Here is an 18,859-nt window from a genome sequence, read left to right on the forward strand (position 1 = left end):
TCCGAAAAATACGGTACTTTGTTGAATGGTATATTAGGTAAATTTTAAAACGCTTTTAATAATTTCAAGTTTCTAAAAGTTTCTCAGCAATGGCAAGCAAACCAAAGCCAGGAATCCTCTACAGACAGCTAAAATAAGTACGGTAACATAAGAGTCAACTGCGACATTGGTGGCCGTTGTATTGGCGCCAAGTGTCAGACCTACTGCAGGCTTGTGGGTTTGGCTGACGTTATTGTAACTTGGACATCTGTTTATTAACCTTCTTATAACATATTACATTGCACCAACAACGTAAAAGTAGCTTCCTGGGGGACTGCATCCAATATGTAAAAATAAGACTCAAGGAGACAGTCTTAACCAATTGACTACATGAACTAATGAATTCATAAAAAACAAGAAGAAGATGAGCACGGACACTGGCGCCTTGGGCATCATACACTGCTCAAAAAATAAAGGGAATACTCAAATAACACATCCTAGATCTGAATGAATGAAATATTCTCATTGAATACTTTGTTCTGTAAAAGTTGAATGTGTTCACAACAAAATCACAAAAAATAATCATCAATGGAAATCTAATTTATCAAACTATGGAGACGTGGATTTGTAGTCACCCATAAAATTTAAGTGGGAAACACACTACATGTTGATCCAACTTTTATGTAATGTCCGTAAAACTAGGCAAAATGAGGCTCAGTATTGTGTGAGGCCTCCTCGTGCCTGTATGACCTTCCTACAATGTCTTGGCAAGCTCCTGATGAGGTTGCAGATGGTTTCCCGAGATCTACTCCCAGATCTGCACTAAAGCATCCACCAAATCCTGGACAGTCTGTGGTCAAATTTGAGATTGGGGACATGATGTCCCAGATCTGCCAAGTTAGGTCTGGGGAATGAGCGGGCCAGTTCATAGCTTCAATGCCTTCACCTTGCAGGAACTGCTGACACACTCCAGCCACATGAGGTCTAGCATTGTCCTGCATTAGGTAGAACCCAGGGCAACCGCACCAGCATAGGGTCTGACAAGGGATCTGAGGATCTCATCTTGGTTCCTAATGGTAGTGGGGGCTGTGCGGCCCTCCAAAAAATGCCTTGGCATCTCCAGGCGCTGTCACATGTGTTCAGTGTGAACCTGCTTTCAACTTTGAAGAGCACAGGGCACCAGTGGCGAATTAGCCAATCTTGGTGTTCTCTAGCAAATGCCAAGCGTCCTGCACGTCTTGTTGGGCTGTGAGTATAAACCCCCATCTGTTGATGTCGGGGCCTCATACCATCCTCATGGAGTTGGTTTCTAACCATTTTTTGCAGACTCGTGCACATTTGTGGCTGCTGGAGGTCAGTTTGCAGGGCTCTGGCAGAGCTCCTCCTGTTTATCCTTGCACAAAGACTGAGGTAATGGTCCTGCTGCTGGGTTGTTGCCCGCTTCCACATCTCCTGGTATACTGCCCTGTCTCCTGGTAGCACCTCCAGCCTTTCAACCCCTGAGGAAGCTTCAACCCCTGAGGAAGTCTCCATTTGGGGACGGAACGCGTGGGGAGCCCTCCCTTTCCAATCCACCAACCGAACCACCCTGACTGTGGACAGCATGGGACTTTGTCCCACACAGCCTCCTGACCTGTCTTACTGACTTGTAATGTATGGACACTTCATATATACGCTCTCTCTGACTTACCTCTAGATACAATATGGATAGCACATTGCTTTTCAGACCATTGTTATATTTCTACTACTGTATTATCTATATTAGAGCTTGTATTGTGTGCCTACTTAGATATTATTTGTTTGACTTATATACCATCAAGGGTGGTTCCTATACCTCCTTTTTGTCGGTGGAGGAAATGGTTTGTTGGACTGCCTTACCTGGCAGTACCAACTATATGGTTTGATATGTACTTGGTACATTTTTAAATGTTTTTATGCTTTCTATCATCCCTATGCCGGGAGATTTGTTTTGTATTTGAATAAAGGTTTACTCTTGTATTGTCATACGGCACATTCCTCTTCTTTCTTTCTAGTTCATATATTGCTATATATGTGCCGATAGATATTGTATACAGTTTTGGTTGTGCTAGGTCCCCTACATATTTTCAAGCACCTCCAGCCTCTGGACACTACGCTGACAGACACCGCAAACCTTCTTGCCACAGCTCACACTGATGTGTCATCCTGGATGAGCTGCACTACCTGACCCACTAGTGTGGGCTGCAGAGGCGTTGTAAGGAGGTCATACAGGCACGTGGAGGCCACACACAATACGGAGCCTCATTATGTCTTGTATGACGGACATTACATAAAAGTTGGATCATCCTCTAGTGAGTTTTTACACTTTAGTTTTGTGGGCGACTCCAATCCGGGCCTCTAATAAATTAGATTTCCATTGATGATTTTTTTGTGATTTTGCTGTCAGCATATTCAGCTTTGTACAGAACAAAAAGTATTCAATGAGAATATTTCATTCATTCAGATCTAGCATGTGTCATTTGAGTGTTCCCTTATTTTTTTGAGCAGTGTATATACAGGAAGCAAGTCTTAAAGGGGTATTCCCACAAAGACAAGAATCTTAAATATAGTTTGTGTATTAGAGAATATGTTATTTTGTTATAGCATTTCACAGATAAATTTCAACTGGTCTATCAGTCCTGCTGTACACAATTTGGTTGTTCCTGGATTTGACTGTGAATCTTCTAACTATAGCTGGATTCCTTTCATGAATAGCTTCTCTTGTCTGCACACTGCAGTGCTTTCTGCCTCCTGCCGCTCCCCCTGCATTACAAGACCAGCTCAGACACAGGCATTTCCTGCCAGCAAGCATCAGTGTGCAGAGACTTGCTGTACAAGCTAGACATATAATGTCTATATCCAGGGTAGGTGGAGGGCGGCATATAGCAGAGCTACCTCTGTGTGTGTTACTGGCGAGTTAGCAGAGCCGAGAATGTCATAGTGTTTTATATCCATCTCATGGATCTCATATCTGATCTATCTCATCTCTCTTTTTCTATGTGTCAAATACTAGTAGAATATTTAGAAGCTAAATAAAAGTGTAGATAAACCTGTACCCTGATAATCTATGCACATTGTCAGCACACAGCATCTCATAACACAAAGGAATCATGAAGTGTCTGCTTAGAGATTCCCTGCCCACACTCTGGAATCTTACACTGATCATCACTGGGTGATAGTAGCTAAAACAACAAAAAAAACCTGAGTAAAATTGTAAAGTAAGGTGGTCAAAAATTATCTTTATTGTGTAAACATCACTAGAGGATTCAAATTTGAGAACTTTCTTTCATGGGCAAATCCCTCTAAGTAAATTATCTCGTTCGTTATAAAAAAAACCTCCCAAATACACATCTTAGATTTAGGAACAAACAAAGGTCACACACCCTAGTGTAATGCTTTTCTATTTTGTTACAGAGGCTCATCCATTTTCGGGATATCTGAACCCAGTCCATTTCCTGGGATTAGTCTTACTATGAACCAATGGATCACATTGGGGGATATTTATCATACGGCGCCAGTGTATGATAGCTCTGCCACTGCTTTTTCGCAGCGCGATACATCAAGAGGCTGAATCCTCTTGAGGTATCCGTCAGGGTGCTGCGCAGCATTTATTTCTATGCTAGGCCCTGCCTGGTGTATAAATAAACCCAGCCGGTGGCTTATCGCATGTGAAAAGTCGCCGGCTGCAGTGAGTGCGCTGGGACAGTAACGCCCGGTGTCGGCCGACTCCCAAACGGCCGCGCCCTCCACATGGCCGGCCATGCCCCCCCCCTTCATGCCCCTCTGGCGTGAACGTGGCAGACTGGGCTAAATAATCGCAAGTGCAAGCAATAAGCTAGCATTTGTGTTTATTTCAGGGCTTCTACGCTACTGACGTGGTGCAGAGGCCCTGATAAATATGCCCCATTGTCTCTATCCATACTACATTCCAGAGAAGCAAAAGAAAAAAAAATAATGATCTCTAACGCAATGTCAAACCCCGTGTGTACAAAAGGATTCTAGGAAATCATCTGCCTGCAGCAGGGAGGGAGCCGCTCGTGTCAGAGAGAAAAGAATAACTGGCAATAATGCAGTCATTCAGATGTGTTTTCCTAGAAAGGTCAAGCATTTTCCAGCAAGGAACGCTCCTTGGATGCCACATCGAAAAAAAAATCGAAAACTACAGAGAGGCTACTAAAAAGGAAGATGGACAATACATATATCAGTATACATTAACATAATATGCACATAAATAACTGCGTGTGACATAGCTTATGTGTATGCAAAATAATTCTATATTGTAAATGCACTAAATACCATACTGGTATGGAGTATACAGTGACACAGAAAAGAGGTCAAGGACCAAGTGTCACATGGAACATGGTCCCGTCCGCTCTCCTGGAATGTATTAAGGGGCTTCTTTGTTGTTATCCCTAAATATTTATCAACAATTTGACATTGGGATGCTGCTAGGGGAAGGTGCACCCTGCCCTGATACTGTGCACGGGGTAGGGGATACAAATCTGCTTATTGTGTAGTAGGGTGCAGGCAGTCAGACACCCACTGGACCCCCACAGTTCACAAGAACTAGGGTCTCAATAATGGATGAGGTGGCGTATGCGTCCTGACACTCCACTCAATTCTATGGGAGCCCCGGAAGTTAATGAACACAGCGCCATCTCCGGCCCTCTCTGAGAATGGACGGCTGATGCTTCCATAGTATGAAATGGAGCAGCAGGGCAGATGCTCGACCTACAGCTCCATAAACTAGTGAGAACAGGAGCCTTGTTCTCTGAATCAATGGAGGTTAGGCTCAGTCCTCCTTAAATCTGATCATTGTCCTCTATCCTGTGTATAGGGTAATACAATAAATCTTGGAACATTCCCTTTAAGCTTTGCATCTCAAGAGAAACATAAAAACATAGAAGAGGTTAGAGCAGTGGTGGCAAACCTATGGCACTGGTGCCAAAGGCGGCACTCAGAGCCCTTTTTGTGGGCACTCGGGGCATCACCCCAACACACCAGACAGAACTCAAATAATCTTCCTGCAGTTCATATATTAAAGTGATAATTAATGAGTGGACAGGGCTGAATTATCTTTGGAGGACCTCCTGCTGGCCCCACGATTTTCTGAGTACAAAGGGACACTGGAAAGATGCTAAAATGATGCAGCTTTTCCATCTTGTCCTCAGGAGGCCAATATGATCAAAAGTTGTTGAGGAACAGGGAGCAATAAGTTACTGCTTTAATTTTTGGTTGGCACCTCACGATAAATAAGCGGGGGTTTGGGTACCAGTTTGGGCACTCAGCCGCTAAAAGGTTCGCCATCACTGGGTTAGAGTTTTGCGGTTTGATCTTTTTACTCTTTTTACATGTGATCTGTACATATTAGAATGTATGGAGTGGGTTCAAGGGCTGAGCATGCTCCATAGACAGTGGGTGTTAGATGCATTATGCAGCTAATACCCACAGTGGGTGTTAACCCCTTAAAGGACATCTACATGTCCTCCCTACAATGAAGCAAGCAGTGGGTCACATGGGTTTAGTGGCACTCTCTCCCCAGGGCTTTTTCATTTTCATACTGCATTATGTTGAAACTTCTTATTTATCATCTCAGAAACCGAATAGTGACTGATAAGCTTGATAATGTACCATGCAAAATGTGTTTCATGTTTTTGCTTTTATTCCAGTGTTTATTGAAAAGAGGTGTGGTGGCATCATCCAGAAAATCATCTTTGAAGTGAGACGTAAATTGGTGTCAAGGAGGCGGAGAGTTTAAAACTGAAGTCAAGCTTTCTCTCGCTTAGAAAGCCTCTTTCACTGTAAGTGATGGTTCTGCATCCAGGGACATCATTGACCAGATCTCCTGAAGCCCGGCTCATGATGTCAATCACATAAGATGAGGTGTTCAGAGGCAGGGAGAGCTTGACTTCAATTTTAAACTCATTACCTCCATGACTTTATACGTCTAACTTCGAAGATGATTTTCTGGATGATTCCACCACAATGATTCATGAAAGACACATGATCCAGACGCTGTTCAACATACTATAAGTGGTTTATTAGGCCCACATTGAAGTATTTTGCCTAACATAAAGCCAGGTTACCTAATGACAATATTAGGTCAAAACTATGAACTTCAAGCAGATGATCAAGCAGATGATTCTTTCATCTAGTGTATGTTCTATCTATACCAGACATTATCCCCTCTATACAAATAACGGGAAATATAGGTTACATAATGTTTAGCTGTTATCTTTGGAGAAGTATCTAGTCCTGGCTGAACTCCTGGAAGCATATCCCTTGCATTAATAGATCACATGAAGCCATGGCTCACATCTGATCATTCACTATTGGAGGATGGCGTACAATATTTACGGATGTTTTGTTCCACATACGTAATGCGAAAATAAACATGATAAAACATGATAAAGTCTGAATTATTATGTATCTAAATAAGACACTGAAAAATATAGAGGTGGTTAGGTGCTGCATATTATCTTTCTATATTATTTATCCATCACCATCTAAAAGGAGCTTCTTCGTTATTATATCCAAATATAAGCAATCTCAGATTACACATGGGTTGCAGCCTGTTACCATGGAGGCAAATTAGTCTGTACAAGAGCTGTATTCACAAAAATATTGTTGAAATCATATTTCATCAAAGTTGCTTTTGTAACACTAGATGGATTGAATAATAATAATAAATTAAGCACAAAGATTGACAAATTGAACAATGTTACAAATCCTAAATAAGTTTAAATGTAATTTATGTTGACATTTACCACTAAAGGGAACCTGTCAGCAGTAACTGGTAATGCATCTGTATGTCATCTACTTGGGAAGGTATAGTTTACTTATTAATGATAAATGTTATTTTCTTTGTCAATCCGGCTCTGTCCCAAGGTCCATAATTGGTGGATGCCTGTAACTCCACCCAGAGGGAAGATTTGATATACTCCCTTAGGCTGAAGATCAAGAAAGATCGGAGACCTCCATGTGAGAGGACACAAAGCCTGCAGACAAAAGCCTTCTGCTGTCTCACTTGAGGTTAATCCCTCTCCTCAAGGCGTGCTGCAGCCCTGCACCTATACAAGGTCTGCGCTAAGATTGCTGCTAAAGCAGCTCCTAACATCTCCAGCCCCAAGTTCCCTATCTGGGCTGTGTGCTTCTCCTACTAGACTGCATCCAACCAGCTACCTCAGACCTTGGTAGATCAGACAATATCTCAGCCAGTTATCGTTGCTGGGCTGAAGTTTTGGAATAAGGGAACTTTAAGCTAATGTTCTAAATCGTTTCTCCATGTGCGATCCCTGGCTGCCATTAACATTATGGGCCTCCCCTCTACCATCTACACGGGGATCCCCATGACACACATACACGGAGTTTCCCAACTGGGAAACCTCCATCATACTGCGGCCACCTTCTCCTCTTGCATCCTCTCGCTCGACTCGCCCGTCATGGATGAGGCCTGTTCCACGTGGACCAAGTGACCATGACAAGTCAAGCACTATTGCTGCACTAAAGCCAGCCACTCAGGTACAAGGGGAATTCAGCTGCAGACAAGCCATTAGGTCAGGCTCCGGTGGCGGGACATTTTGGTAGCATCATCCAGAAAAACATATTTGATGTGAGATGCAAGTCATGAAGGCAGCACTACAGTCAAGCTCTCCCGGCTACAGAACATCCTTCTACTGTGATCGACATCACTCACCAAGCTTCAGGAGAGCTGGTTACTTGTGCATGTGCATGGATATCAATCCCAGTGGACATTCTGAGGCAGGGAGAGCTTGACTTGTGCACAGAGCTCTGCACCCACAAGATGCCTGACAACATACCGGTGGTCAAATATTGGGTCATTTTTTAGTGAATGGTCAATGTTAAAGGAAAAATTATTTTTAAACCCATTTATGGCTAATGAAAAAGAACTTACTCTTCGTGTTCGCTCCACATCCCCACATGGTAGACGCTTGACAAAGTCAATTCCAGTAAGAGGAGTTCCAGTTGGGGGAAGCAATATGGATTCATCCATCATTAAGTATTCAACATTCAGTGGCTTGCTCTACAGAGATGAATAAAAATTTAAGATAAAATGTAGATAATCCTACAATGAGAAAATCCCACGTAGCTACATGTGTATGAGGAGACAAGAACACAAAGCAGCCATATACAACATATCCATAATACAGAGGAAAACTGTATTTTCAAAAACTATTAAATATGTCAAATCTTTATAATTTGAGCAAGCAAATTAACTTCAGGAGTAATTTATTTTTGTAGCTCGTAAATGTTAATATCAACAAGTTTTTAATTTAATTGTGTGTGTAATAAGCATGATTTTTCGGATACAGATATTATAATGTCAAGTAGGTAGCTAGCGAGTTCTAGTGCCACTAGAGGAAGCATAGCCGCCTATTTTGTAACAAGACTGTATGCAGAAGGCTCCAGAGCTCTCTCTAGTGGCAGCTACAAGGTAGCACCAAGTAGCTTAACACAGCATTCCCCAACAGCCAAGTTAGATATTGCATATTTGCTGGGTACACATTTTTTTTTTAAGCGACCACGATAAGGGGGTTACCCGACCAGGTCCCTGGAAAAAAAAAATGTTGGGTGCAGTCAGTCCCCGGATAAAAATAGGCTGGGGACCATTGCTTTAACATGTTAAAATTACAGACTAGAACAACTAGAAACAAACATCACTGCAGAATCTGTAGGATAGAGGGAGATTTTGGATCCTAAATGGAGGTGGAAGGGGAGGAGAGGTATGGATTCTTCCCCCTGCTAAACACCATCACAAGTAAATTGTAACCCTAAATGAATGGAGTGGCTGGTCTTGTATGCATTAGCCAATTTTTTTCCTCTATAGGCAGCCTCTTCAAGCTGTCAGAAACCTATGGCGTTCCCATTTCAAGATGTCAACTTGATTGGAAGGGGAACGTACAATACTTGAACATAAGGACCCTAAATTACCATCAGTGACAAATGTAACTGTAATGCAAGTCAAAACAACCTGCATCTATAATGTATGCATACTGTAGGCCTCAGCACTTAAAGGAAATCTACTATCAAAATCAAGCATGATAAACCAGGGAGACTTACTCTTAGATCCAGGCACTGTGACTGTGGTAATGTTCTTGTTGTACATGGCCTACTTCAACTTTTACAATTATGTTAATGAGCCTGAAGGACTCTGGAGAGGTTTCCAGAGCCCCTCAGTGATGGGCATGGGAGGCCTGTGAAGCTACATCTACCTTCAGGGTTAAAAGAGAACCGTTCAGGCAAATTAACCCCCTAAACTAAAAATATATTTTCATAATCGGTCATTAGAAAGAATTTCCCCTATCCCTTCATTGTCCCTCTACATGCCTTAAGACTTAAGCACTCAGGTACTCAAATGACCTGAGAGATGATTCTAGGCTCCATAAGTGTTAACGGAGCCTGGAGCCCCTCAGACTCATTTGCATAATTTTTAAGCCCTTTTATTTCTTACAAACAAGGACATAAGTAGCTAAAAGTAGAGTGGATCCTTCCAGAGGGGGCATACACCAGTATGTCAGTGGGCTTGGTTTACAATCTTTAATCCTGGTGGTAGATGTCCTTTAACTTTCCTGCAGCTGATGGATTATGCAGGTAGAGGGAGGGAGCATGGGGTTAGACCAGACATGTTCTGCTCGTTTTAACACCCCAGAGGCCTTCTGGTTCATTAGCATAATTTTACAAGTTGATTTAGAAAGAAAGAGGACATGGATAAGAACTATAAGATTACCACACTTACAGTGCCTGGATCTTTAAGCAAGTGCACCTAGTTTATCATGATGGATTTTGATGGTAGATTTTCTTTAAAGAAAATCAGTTTTACTAATGGTAGATCGATTTACTAAATGTTGCAGATGGATTTTCTCCTCTGGATTTATTTTATTATAACATAGTTATGTAATTAAGAAAATACACAGCTATAAACATTATGAAAATCAGTCTGAGGCACCTCAGTGTGGCTCATCTTTTAATTAATGTACTCCCCCTTTAAGACACACCTCCCGCCGGTCCACAGCGAGAGTGAATTAACTAAAAGACGAGGAACTCTGTCGCTCCGGTGATCAATAGGATTTAATCTAAAGATCCACATGCGGTCAGAAATATTTAGCCAAAAAAAAAAAAAAAAAACACCCCATTTTTTCCAGTACAATTTCTTTTCCTTCATGAAAAATCTGCAACAGATTTGTCCTGTGTGAACACACCCCGAGGTATAGTTAAGACTCACCATCATGCTCCTGTACTCATCTTCAAACATGTCCAGAAAAATTTCTTCTCCCTAAATGAAAAACAGAAGAAAATACACCCTTCAAAGCCAGACTTCATCATCTATAAATACCACATTAAAAACTTTCCTGAATCTGGGAAATCTGGATTATGTTTTCGACAGTTCCAGTATATTCCTGGTAAGATGAAAGAATGTTTATTTCTCTGCGCACATACATGGAAAGTATTTTAATGTGATCCATTTATTTTCTGGTGTTCCCTCCTCTCCCCATTTCATCCATCATGTATACGTCTTTTATACAGCCATGAATGGAGTCGACTGTTTTATCACACCATATCCATGGGCAATGGCAATGAATGTCACCCTCATCCTCTTACAAGTAATGCAGACAGGGTCACATAGGTGTTACTCTACCCCCTTACCATAGACCCCATTCCTATACAATCTGGTTATAGAACAGCCGATGTTCTCATACGTAAGAATATTTCATCAGGAGCAGTAATGGACCTGCTATCAATGATCCCCTGTACCTCATTACTGCGTTTTGAATCCATTAAAATAGTTTGTGAAAGCTAAGAACCCGACAGGAAAAAAGTTGCATATTCCACAAAATTCTATATAAACAGAGATATTCTACCCTCAAAACAACACTTCTAGAGAAAAGCTCTGTCCATCCAGCACAAAAAACAGTCACTATAACTTTAAAGGGAACCTGTCACAAAATTAACTTCCCCAAAGCCCACAAGCAGTACCTTCTTATGTAATATGTACGTCTCTTGGCGGTTGTCTTAGCATATTTCTAGGTTGCGGCATGAATGAAAAATCATATCTTGCCCCTCCCCCCTCACCCGCACAGTCGGGCAAGGCCCTCCCCCCTCACCCGCACAGTCGGGCAAGGCCCTCCCCCCTCACCCGCACAGTCGGGCAAGGCCCTCCCCCCTCACCCGCACAGTCGGGCAAGGCCCTCCCCCCTCACCCGCACAGTCGGGCAAGGCCCTCGCCCTTCACCCGCACAGTCGGGCAAGGCCCTCCCCCTTCACCCGCACAGTCGGGCAAGGCCCTCCCCCTTCACCCGCACAGTCGGGCAAGGCCCTCCCCCTTCACCCGCACAGTCGGGCAAGGCCCTCCCCCTTCACCCGCACAGTCGGGCAAGGCCCTCCCCCTTCACCCGCACAGTCGGGCAAGGCCCTCCCCCTTCACCCGCACAGTCGGGCAAGGCCCTCCCCCCTCACCCGCACAGTCGGGCAAGGCCCTCCCCCCCCACACAAGACCCTCCCCCACAAACCCAGTCTGGCTCCTCCCTCCTCACACATTAAGGCAAGCCCCCACACAGATGGCGCATTCACATGATGCATTGCATTTTTTGCGGCGATTTGACGCTTTCAAGCGGCTTTAGCATTGATCACGTGCTGAGGTTTAATTGCGTTTCCAATGCATTTGCTAAAACGCAATGTAACCTCAGCATGTGATCACAATTCAAGCAGGAGGCGGGGTCACCCACACATGCTAAAAAGAATAAAAAGATTATTTTTCATTAATGCTGCAAAATGTAAATATGCTAAAGTGACCTCCAATATTAATATTACAGAAGGCGATATTTGTAGGGTGGGGGGGGGGGGGTAGTGTGGTTATAGGTTCCCTGTAACCAGTGGGTGGCTTGCTGAATCTCATTACAAATCTAAGATAACTATACACCAAGGATAAATAAATGAATGGATAGTCAAGCACAAAACCATCACTACAAAGACGGGATTATCTGGAAATACGGAAACGGCTGCTGGCTGGTGCAATAACATTTTTAAACAAAGAGATCCTAGATAAACACTTTCCAAAAAATGAGACAAGGCTTTTATGTACTTGTACATTTACATGATATTCTCTGGAAAAGAACAGGACGACAAAGGCCAAAAGTCTGATTCTTTCAAGATAAGTTGCTATAAAGTGTTTGACTTTACTTATCATGGCAAAGTATTTGCTCAAATGTCATTGAAAAAAAAAAAGAAAAAAAAAGTAAGCATCACCAAAGGGGACTAAAGTTATCTACTTGCACCCCCAGGCAGCCCAGGTCTTGTCACGCTCAATGTTATTATGAAGCAACAGTGCTGCCTGGGACTAAAGGAGGGCCGGGAAGCTGTGGACAGATCAGAATTATCATTGTTGCTCCTTTTCCAGGCAAAATATTTTTTCCTGTTCTGGGGAACATTCTATCTACTGTATTGGTGTCCTCAGAACATGGATATGATTGAAAGTTACAACAGAGCAGGGAGCAATAAGTCAGAGAATAAATTGTCATGTTGGCACTTGGGCCATCACTGGTCCAGAGAGAGGTCAAAGAGACAGGCGGGAGGGGAGAGCATCAGGAGGGAGGGAGCGAGGGAGGGGAGACCATCTGGAGACAGGAGGGAGGGAGCGAGGGAGGGGAGACCATCTGGAGACAGGAGGGAGGGAGGGGAGACCATCTGGAGACAGGAGGGAGGGAGCGAGGGAGGGGAGACCATCTGGAGACAGGAGGGAGGGAGGGGAGACCATCTGGAGACAGGAGGGAGCGAGGGAGGGGAGACCATCTGGAGACAGGAGGGAGGGAGGGAGGGAGCGAGCGAGGGAGGGGAGACCATCTGGAGACAGGAGGGAGGGAGGGAGGGAGCGAGCGAGGGAGGGGAGACCATCTGGAGACAGGAGGGAGGGAGGGAGGGGAGACCATCTGGAGACAGGAGGGAGGGAGGGAGGGGAGACCATCTGGAGACAGAAGGGAGGGAGGGAGGGGAGACCATCTGGAGACAGGAGGGAGGGAGGGAGGGGAGACCATCTGGAGACAGGAGGGAGGGAGGGAGGACCATCTGGAGACAGGAGGGAGCGAGGGAGGGGAGACCATCTGGAGACAGGAGGGAGGGAGGGAGGGAGCGAGCGAGGGAGGGGAGACCATCTGGAGACAGGAGGGAGGGAGGGAGGGAGCGAGCGAGGGAGGGGAGACCATCTGGAGACAGGAGGGAGGGAGGGAGGGGAGACCATCTGGAGACAGGAGGGAGGGAGGGAGGGGAGACCATCTGGAGACAGAAGGGAGGGAGGGAGGGGAGACCATCTGGAGACAGGAGGGAGGGAGGGAGGGGAGACCATCTGGAGACAGGAGGGAGGGAGGGAGGACCATCTGGAGACAGGAGGGAGGGAGGACCACCTGGAGACAGGAGGGAGGGAGGGAGGACCACCTGGAGACAGGAGGGAGGGAGGGAGGACCACCTGGAGACAGGAGGGAGGGAGGGAGGGGAGACCATCTGGAGACAGGAGGGAGGGAGGGGGGACCATCTGGAGACAGGAGGGAGGGAGGGGGGACCACCTGGAGACAGGAGGGAGGGAGGGAGGGAGGACCACCTGGAGACAGGAGGGAGGGAGGGAGGACCACCTGGAGACAGGAGGGAGGGAGGGAGGACCACCTGGAGACAGGAGGGAGGACCACCTGGAGACAGGAGGGAGGGAGGGAGGACCACCTGGAGACAGGAGGGAGGGAGGGAGGACCACCTGGAGACAGGAGGGAGGGAGGGAGGACCACCTGGAGACAGGAGGGAGGGAGGGAGGACCACCTGGAGACAGGAGGGAGGGAGGACCACCTGGAGACAGGAGGGAGGGAGGGAGGACCACCTGGAGACAGGAGGGAGGGAGGGAGGACCACCTGGAGACAGGAGGGAGGGAGGGAGGACCACCTGGAGACAGGAGGGAGGGGAGACCACCTGGAGACAGGAGGGAGGGAGGACCATCTGGAGACAGGAGGGAGGGAGGGAGGACCATCTGGAGACAGGAGGGAGGGAGGGAGGAGAGACCATCTGGAGACAGGAGGGAGGGGAGACCATCTGGAGACAGGAGGGAGGGAGGGAGGGGAGACCATCTTGAGACAGGAGGGAGGGGAGACCATCTGGAGACAGGACGGAGGGAGGGAGGGAGGGAGGGAGGGGAGACCATCTGGAGACAGGAGGGAGGGGAGACCATCTGGAGACAGGACGGAGGGAGGGAGGGAGGGAGGGAGGGGAGACCATCTGGAGACAGGAGGGAGGGAGGGAAGGAGGGGAGACCATCTGGAGACAGGAGGGAGGGAGGGAGGGGAGACCATCTGGAGACAGGAGGGAGGGAGGGAGGGAAGGAAGGAGGGAGGGGAGACCATCTGGAGACAGGAGGGAGGGAGGGAGGGAGGGAAGGAAGGAGGGAGGGAAGACCATCTGGAGACAGGAGGGGGGGGGGGGAGACCATCTGGAGACAGGAGGGAGGGAGGGAGGGAGGGAGGGAGGGGAGACCATCTGGAGACAGGAGGGAGGGAGGGAGGGAGGGAGGGGAGACCATCTGGAGACAGGAGGGAGGGAGGGAAGACCATCTGGAGACAGGAGGGAGGGAGGGAAGACCATCTGGAGACAGGAGGGAGGGAGGGAAGACCATCTGGAGACAGGAGGGAGCGTTAACAGATGAGAAACAGTAAAGAGACAGGAGGAAAAGTCAAAAGATGGAAAACAGAGGAAGTGTAGAGAATCAAGAGATAAGAACCAAGAGAGCAGGAGCTGATGCGAGATGATGCTTGAAGAGGGCAAACGCCATGTTGTCAAAGTCTGCATAGATTTACTAAATATTATACCGCCAGCGACAATCACTTTTATCACTCAGTATTGCTTATTATTGCTGCTTAAAGATGCTTTTTTGTTAATGAGCGGAGCCTAATGAGCCAGCTCCCCAAGAAGAGCCATAATTCCCATCACTAAGAAGAGCCGGCTCTTCTGGATCCTGAAAGGCTCCCTATTAAATACATAATAGGGAGCCGCAGGCCAGTCCACACCCCACTCCACACCACTTGTAACCAGATTGTTAAAAGGGGGCGTGGTAAACCGGTTAGGGTCGGGGTTAAGGGAGCCATTGGCAAACTACGTTTACGAACGACACATCACTAGTTTGAGTCTCAACATCCGTCTGTGTAGATCAGTGATGGGCAACCTTTTGAGCTTGGTGTGTCAAAATTCGTCAAAAAAATGAGCATAACTTGGGTGGTGTGTCACCTTGATAAAAAAACATATTTTTGTGATATTTATAGTTTAAATAACAAATATGTATGCTATTTAACTTCTAGGGTACTTTAACCGTGGATTGTTTGATTGATCCTACCATGTGCTGCCATACAATCAGACAGGTGTGAAATTGCTTAGTAACCTTCAAACTTTCAGTCATGAAAGTTCACAGGTTCTAGTGAGGGCGCAGGCGCCGCTGTCCGCATTTCCTTCATGCCCTCTTGGCATGGAGAAGGTGTGCGGAGCAAAATAATCGCAATGTCTGGCGATTTGCAAGGCGTTGCGATTATTTCAGGGCTTGTACGTCACAAAACTGACACACAAGACCTGATGACTGTCTTCTATCATACAGTGCACTGACCTTACTTACTATATGATGGGAGTGGTTGTCCTCCCTCATCCCTGCTCTGGAGCTGGTCAGTGTAGAGGTGGCAGCTGCTGGGACATCACACAAGGCAGCAGCAATGTGGCCTCTGACTGTGTTGCCATCCTCCCCCCACCACAACTATCAGGAGCTGCAGAGGAGCCTCCTGGGTGTATGGCCGGGTCACCTCTCCTGCTGTGCCCCGTGCTGATACCTGTGCTGACTGGAGACACTAGGCACAGCTCACACATGGGGAGGGGCCGGCCCGGGGGAGGAGGAGTAGGGGGGAGTGCTGGGAGCTCAGTGCAATCTCTCAGCCTCCTGGCTACTGCACCTGGTCATGTAGAATGAAACTTAACTCTCAGGCAGCCGTGTGTCAGTGAAAATGGCTACGTGTCAGCACTGAGCACGCGTGTCATAGGTTAGCCATCACTGGTGTAGATGCATTTTTTTGGTAATCCCCATTCAGAGGGCGCCATGGTCAGATTGATGCAGACACAGATGCATGCATGGAGTTGCGCACATGCATGCTTAGCTGTACATAAATATTAACACTACAGAACTCGCACAAAGATGTGGCCTATACCGCCATTCACCAGTAAAGTAAGGTCCTGCTGATAGATACGTGGCATGCAGGATTACAGGTGAAAGGTGATAGGATTGTGACACTGAGAAGTGTTCTGACCTTTTTAACCAGTAAAAAAAAAATTCCTAATTTCCTATAATTATAGATCAAAATAAGAGAGTTTTACCTGGTAATATTTTACCTTATAGAAATGGCGCAGAAGATGAACACTTTCCTCTCTTGCGCCCTAGACAAACAGAAAAGAGATTATCGAAACCTTTTACTTTTAAACCGTAAAATCAAACTCTAGAAGCTTACACAATGGCTTTAGCCGAATTGTATGTGAACACGTATGGGCCGAGAGTGCACTTACCTCCAGACAGGCCAGATGGACATCCTTTATGATACATTCACCATCAATCAGAACCAGCTGCTTTAAGAGAATACAGGCCAGCTCCAGCGTAGCCAAACGGACCTTTCCATCTGCAAAAAAACACATTGATTATAATTCGATTTCCTTGCACTTTTATATACTCAAAAAGGAGAGGCTTTGTAATACACCATGAAGCACAATAAAGCAACACTCCTGTACACTCCCATTCCCGCCGGTCCCAACGCCACCCTCCCCAGTCCCGCGTGTCCCGACTCCACCCTACCCAGTCCAGTCCGGCCATTCCTCTTTTTGGTTAGTCAGCTGCTGGTTGTCATGCTACATCCAGCTACAAAATATATAGCACAAGGGTTGTGGACCTCCAATCCTCCAATCTCCACTCTTAGGTGCTCAACCGGAGAGGGAGGCCAGGGGTCCCTGACCATATGACTGTTTAAAGCATATATAATTCTGTATAAAATTTCTCATGATGTCTAGAAAATATAAAAAATTTTAAAAAACACAACGAACATCCCAGTATCTTACCTGGGTGAGCGGCTTGGCTCATAATTCGGATTAGTCGCTCTACTAATACATGGTTGTAGGAATGGCTGTCTTTAGCTGGTTTCAATGACAGCTGGATTTTTTCCAGTTTATCTGGATTTATCCCTGGCAACAAAAAGAAAGGCAATATTACTAGATGGGTGTTCTGTTTAACATCGGAAGTGGCCATGTTGGCTTTTACTATGTAAATCTACTTTGCAAACAGAGTCCTGCATTGTATTAGAGTCCGCAGTGAAATTCATTACTTGTGCGGTTATTTTTTGTTATCTCCAAGCAAATATTTAAGAATCGCAATTGTACTCCGGCAGCTTAATAATGGGGAGTACAATGTGATGGGGTACTGTGATTTCCCACAGATAGGGTGGAAAGTACAACCAAGATAATGGGGAATCTCATAGCAAGATTTGGCAATAGGTTGCAGTGAGCAACAAAAGGACCACGAAATGTGGTAGAAACATGGACCATCTTGTTAAAGTCAAAAGGAACCGTGCTGAGATGTTTGGGAACAGAACAAGACATTCCCAGATACTCTCCATACCTCCTGTCAATTCATTTTACAGAAGAATCCTCCTCAAGCCTTTGTATGAAATCAGATGCATCTGAAGTGACAGGGAGGCTATAGACTGCAATGAGAACCATACTAGAGGTACTAAAGGTCCATAATAGTTAGTCCCATTAAAACTGTTCACATCGACAGTTCTGATGGATCATAGAAAAATTTAAAAAATGAAATTTCTCCTTTACAGCTCCTTCCTCCAACCACGGTTGTCACCTCACCAGGCTGTGAGCTCTGTGCAGGAGGGAGGAGATGTACAGGAGCACAAAGGTGGGGGCTGAGAGCTGAGGAGTGAGCAGTGCAGACAAGTCACATGTTGTTTTCTGAAATGCATCGAAACCAAAGCCCAACCCCTGGGACTACACTGAGGATTCTGTCAGGGTGCAAGGCAAGTTATAACACAGTTATATTGTAATGCAAATGCTTAGAGAAAGAAGAAAGGCATGTGTGCAATGCAGGTGTTATGGGCTTCTGTAACCTGTCGTTAGTGAAAATTAGGTCCCTGGTGACAGGTTCCCTTTAATGTGATGGGAAGGCTTTACAAACCAATAATTCAGAAAACCCTACAGCAATGTTTACTGATGGTAGAGGTCCCAAACTTACTTGCTTTTTATGTCTGCCAGGGGATAACCTCACTTTTCTTATGTCCGAGAATGGACAGAGACTTTATAAACATATTCAAACTGGGGTGCCACTCGGCAGTATGCACGTCCCATCCATATCCATCGCAGCCTTCTCCTGCCTGCCGATATCACCATCAGTGGATGGGACCAGACTGCAATGAACACAGAGGCGGCGTGCATACATTATCAGTCGAGAGGCGTTGCAGTGACACAGGCCATATTAAAAAGAAATATGGATTCTTCTTGCCCTTTCTATTATAAACAGAAGCTACCAAGTAAAATGTGTACAAAGCCACAGATGTATTGCTCAAGTAAATGTGACCAGAGCTTATAATGTGGTTTGGCTGGTGATAAAAGTGAAGTCAACTCTCTTTACCATTCTTTAAAGTGGTTGTTTAAAGTTTTCAAGTAATCTTCTATCCTCTGGATAACACACTGATCGGTGAGGGTCACACTGCTGGGTACCTATGGATCAGAAGAATGGGGTTCCTGTTCTTATTAATGGGTGGGGCGGCAGGACAAGCAGGTGTCCTGCAGTGAT

General features: G+C 45.8%; 1 protein-coding gene across 6 annotated transcripts in view; it reads right to left on the reverse strand.

Annotated features, from left to right (window-relative positions):
• The window catches only part of CLEC16A (C-type lectin domain containing 16A), a 147,756-nt gene that overhangs the window by 81,614 nt on the left and 47,283 nt on the right, over positions 1-18,859 (reverse strand). For 4 of the 6 annotated variants that reach the window (XM_072120717.1, XM_072120715.1, XM_072120712.1 and 1 more), the window contains exons 13-17: positions 17,122-17,244; positions 16,579-16,688; positions 16,393-16,452; positions 10,241-10,291; positions 7,913-8,041 (exon numbers count right to left, since the gene is read on the reverse strand). In XM_072120717.1, coding sequence (XP_071976818.1) covers positions 7,913-8,041; positions 10,241-10,291; positions 16,393-16,452; positions 16,579-16,688; positions 17,122-17,244 — 473 coding nt within the window. The remainder of the gene's footprint in view (positions 1-7,912; positions 8,042-10,240; positions 10,292-16,392; positions 16,453-16,578; positions 16,689-17,121; positions 17,245-18,859) is intronic. The other 2 variants (XM_072120713.1, XM_072120716.1) reach the window with 1 other exon arrangement.

Source organism: Engystomops pustulosus, chromosome 8, assembly GCF_040894005.1.
Source record: "Engystomops pustulosus chromosome 8, aEngPut4.maternal, whole genome shotgun sequence".
NCBI lineage: Eukaryota > Metazoa > Chordata > Amphibia > Anura > Leptodactylidae > Engystomops > Engystomops pustulosus.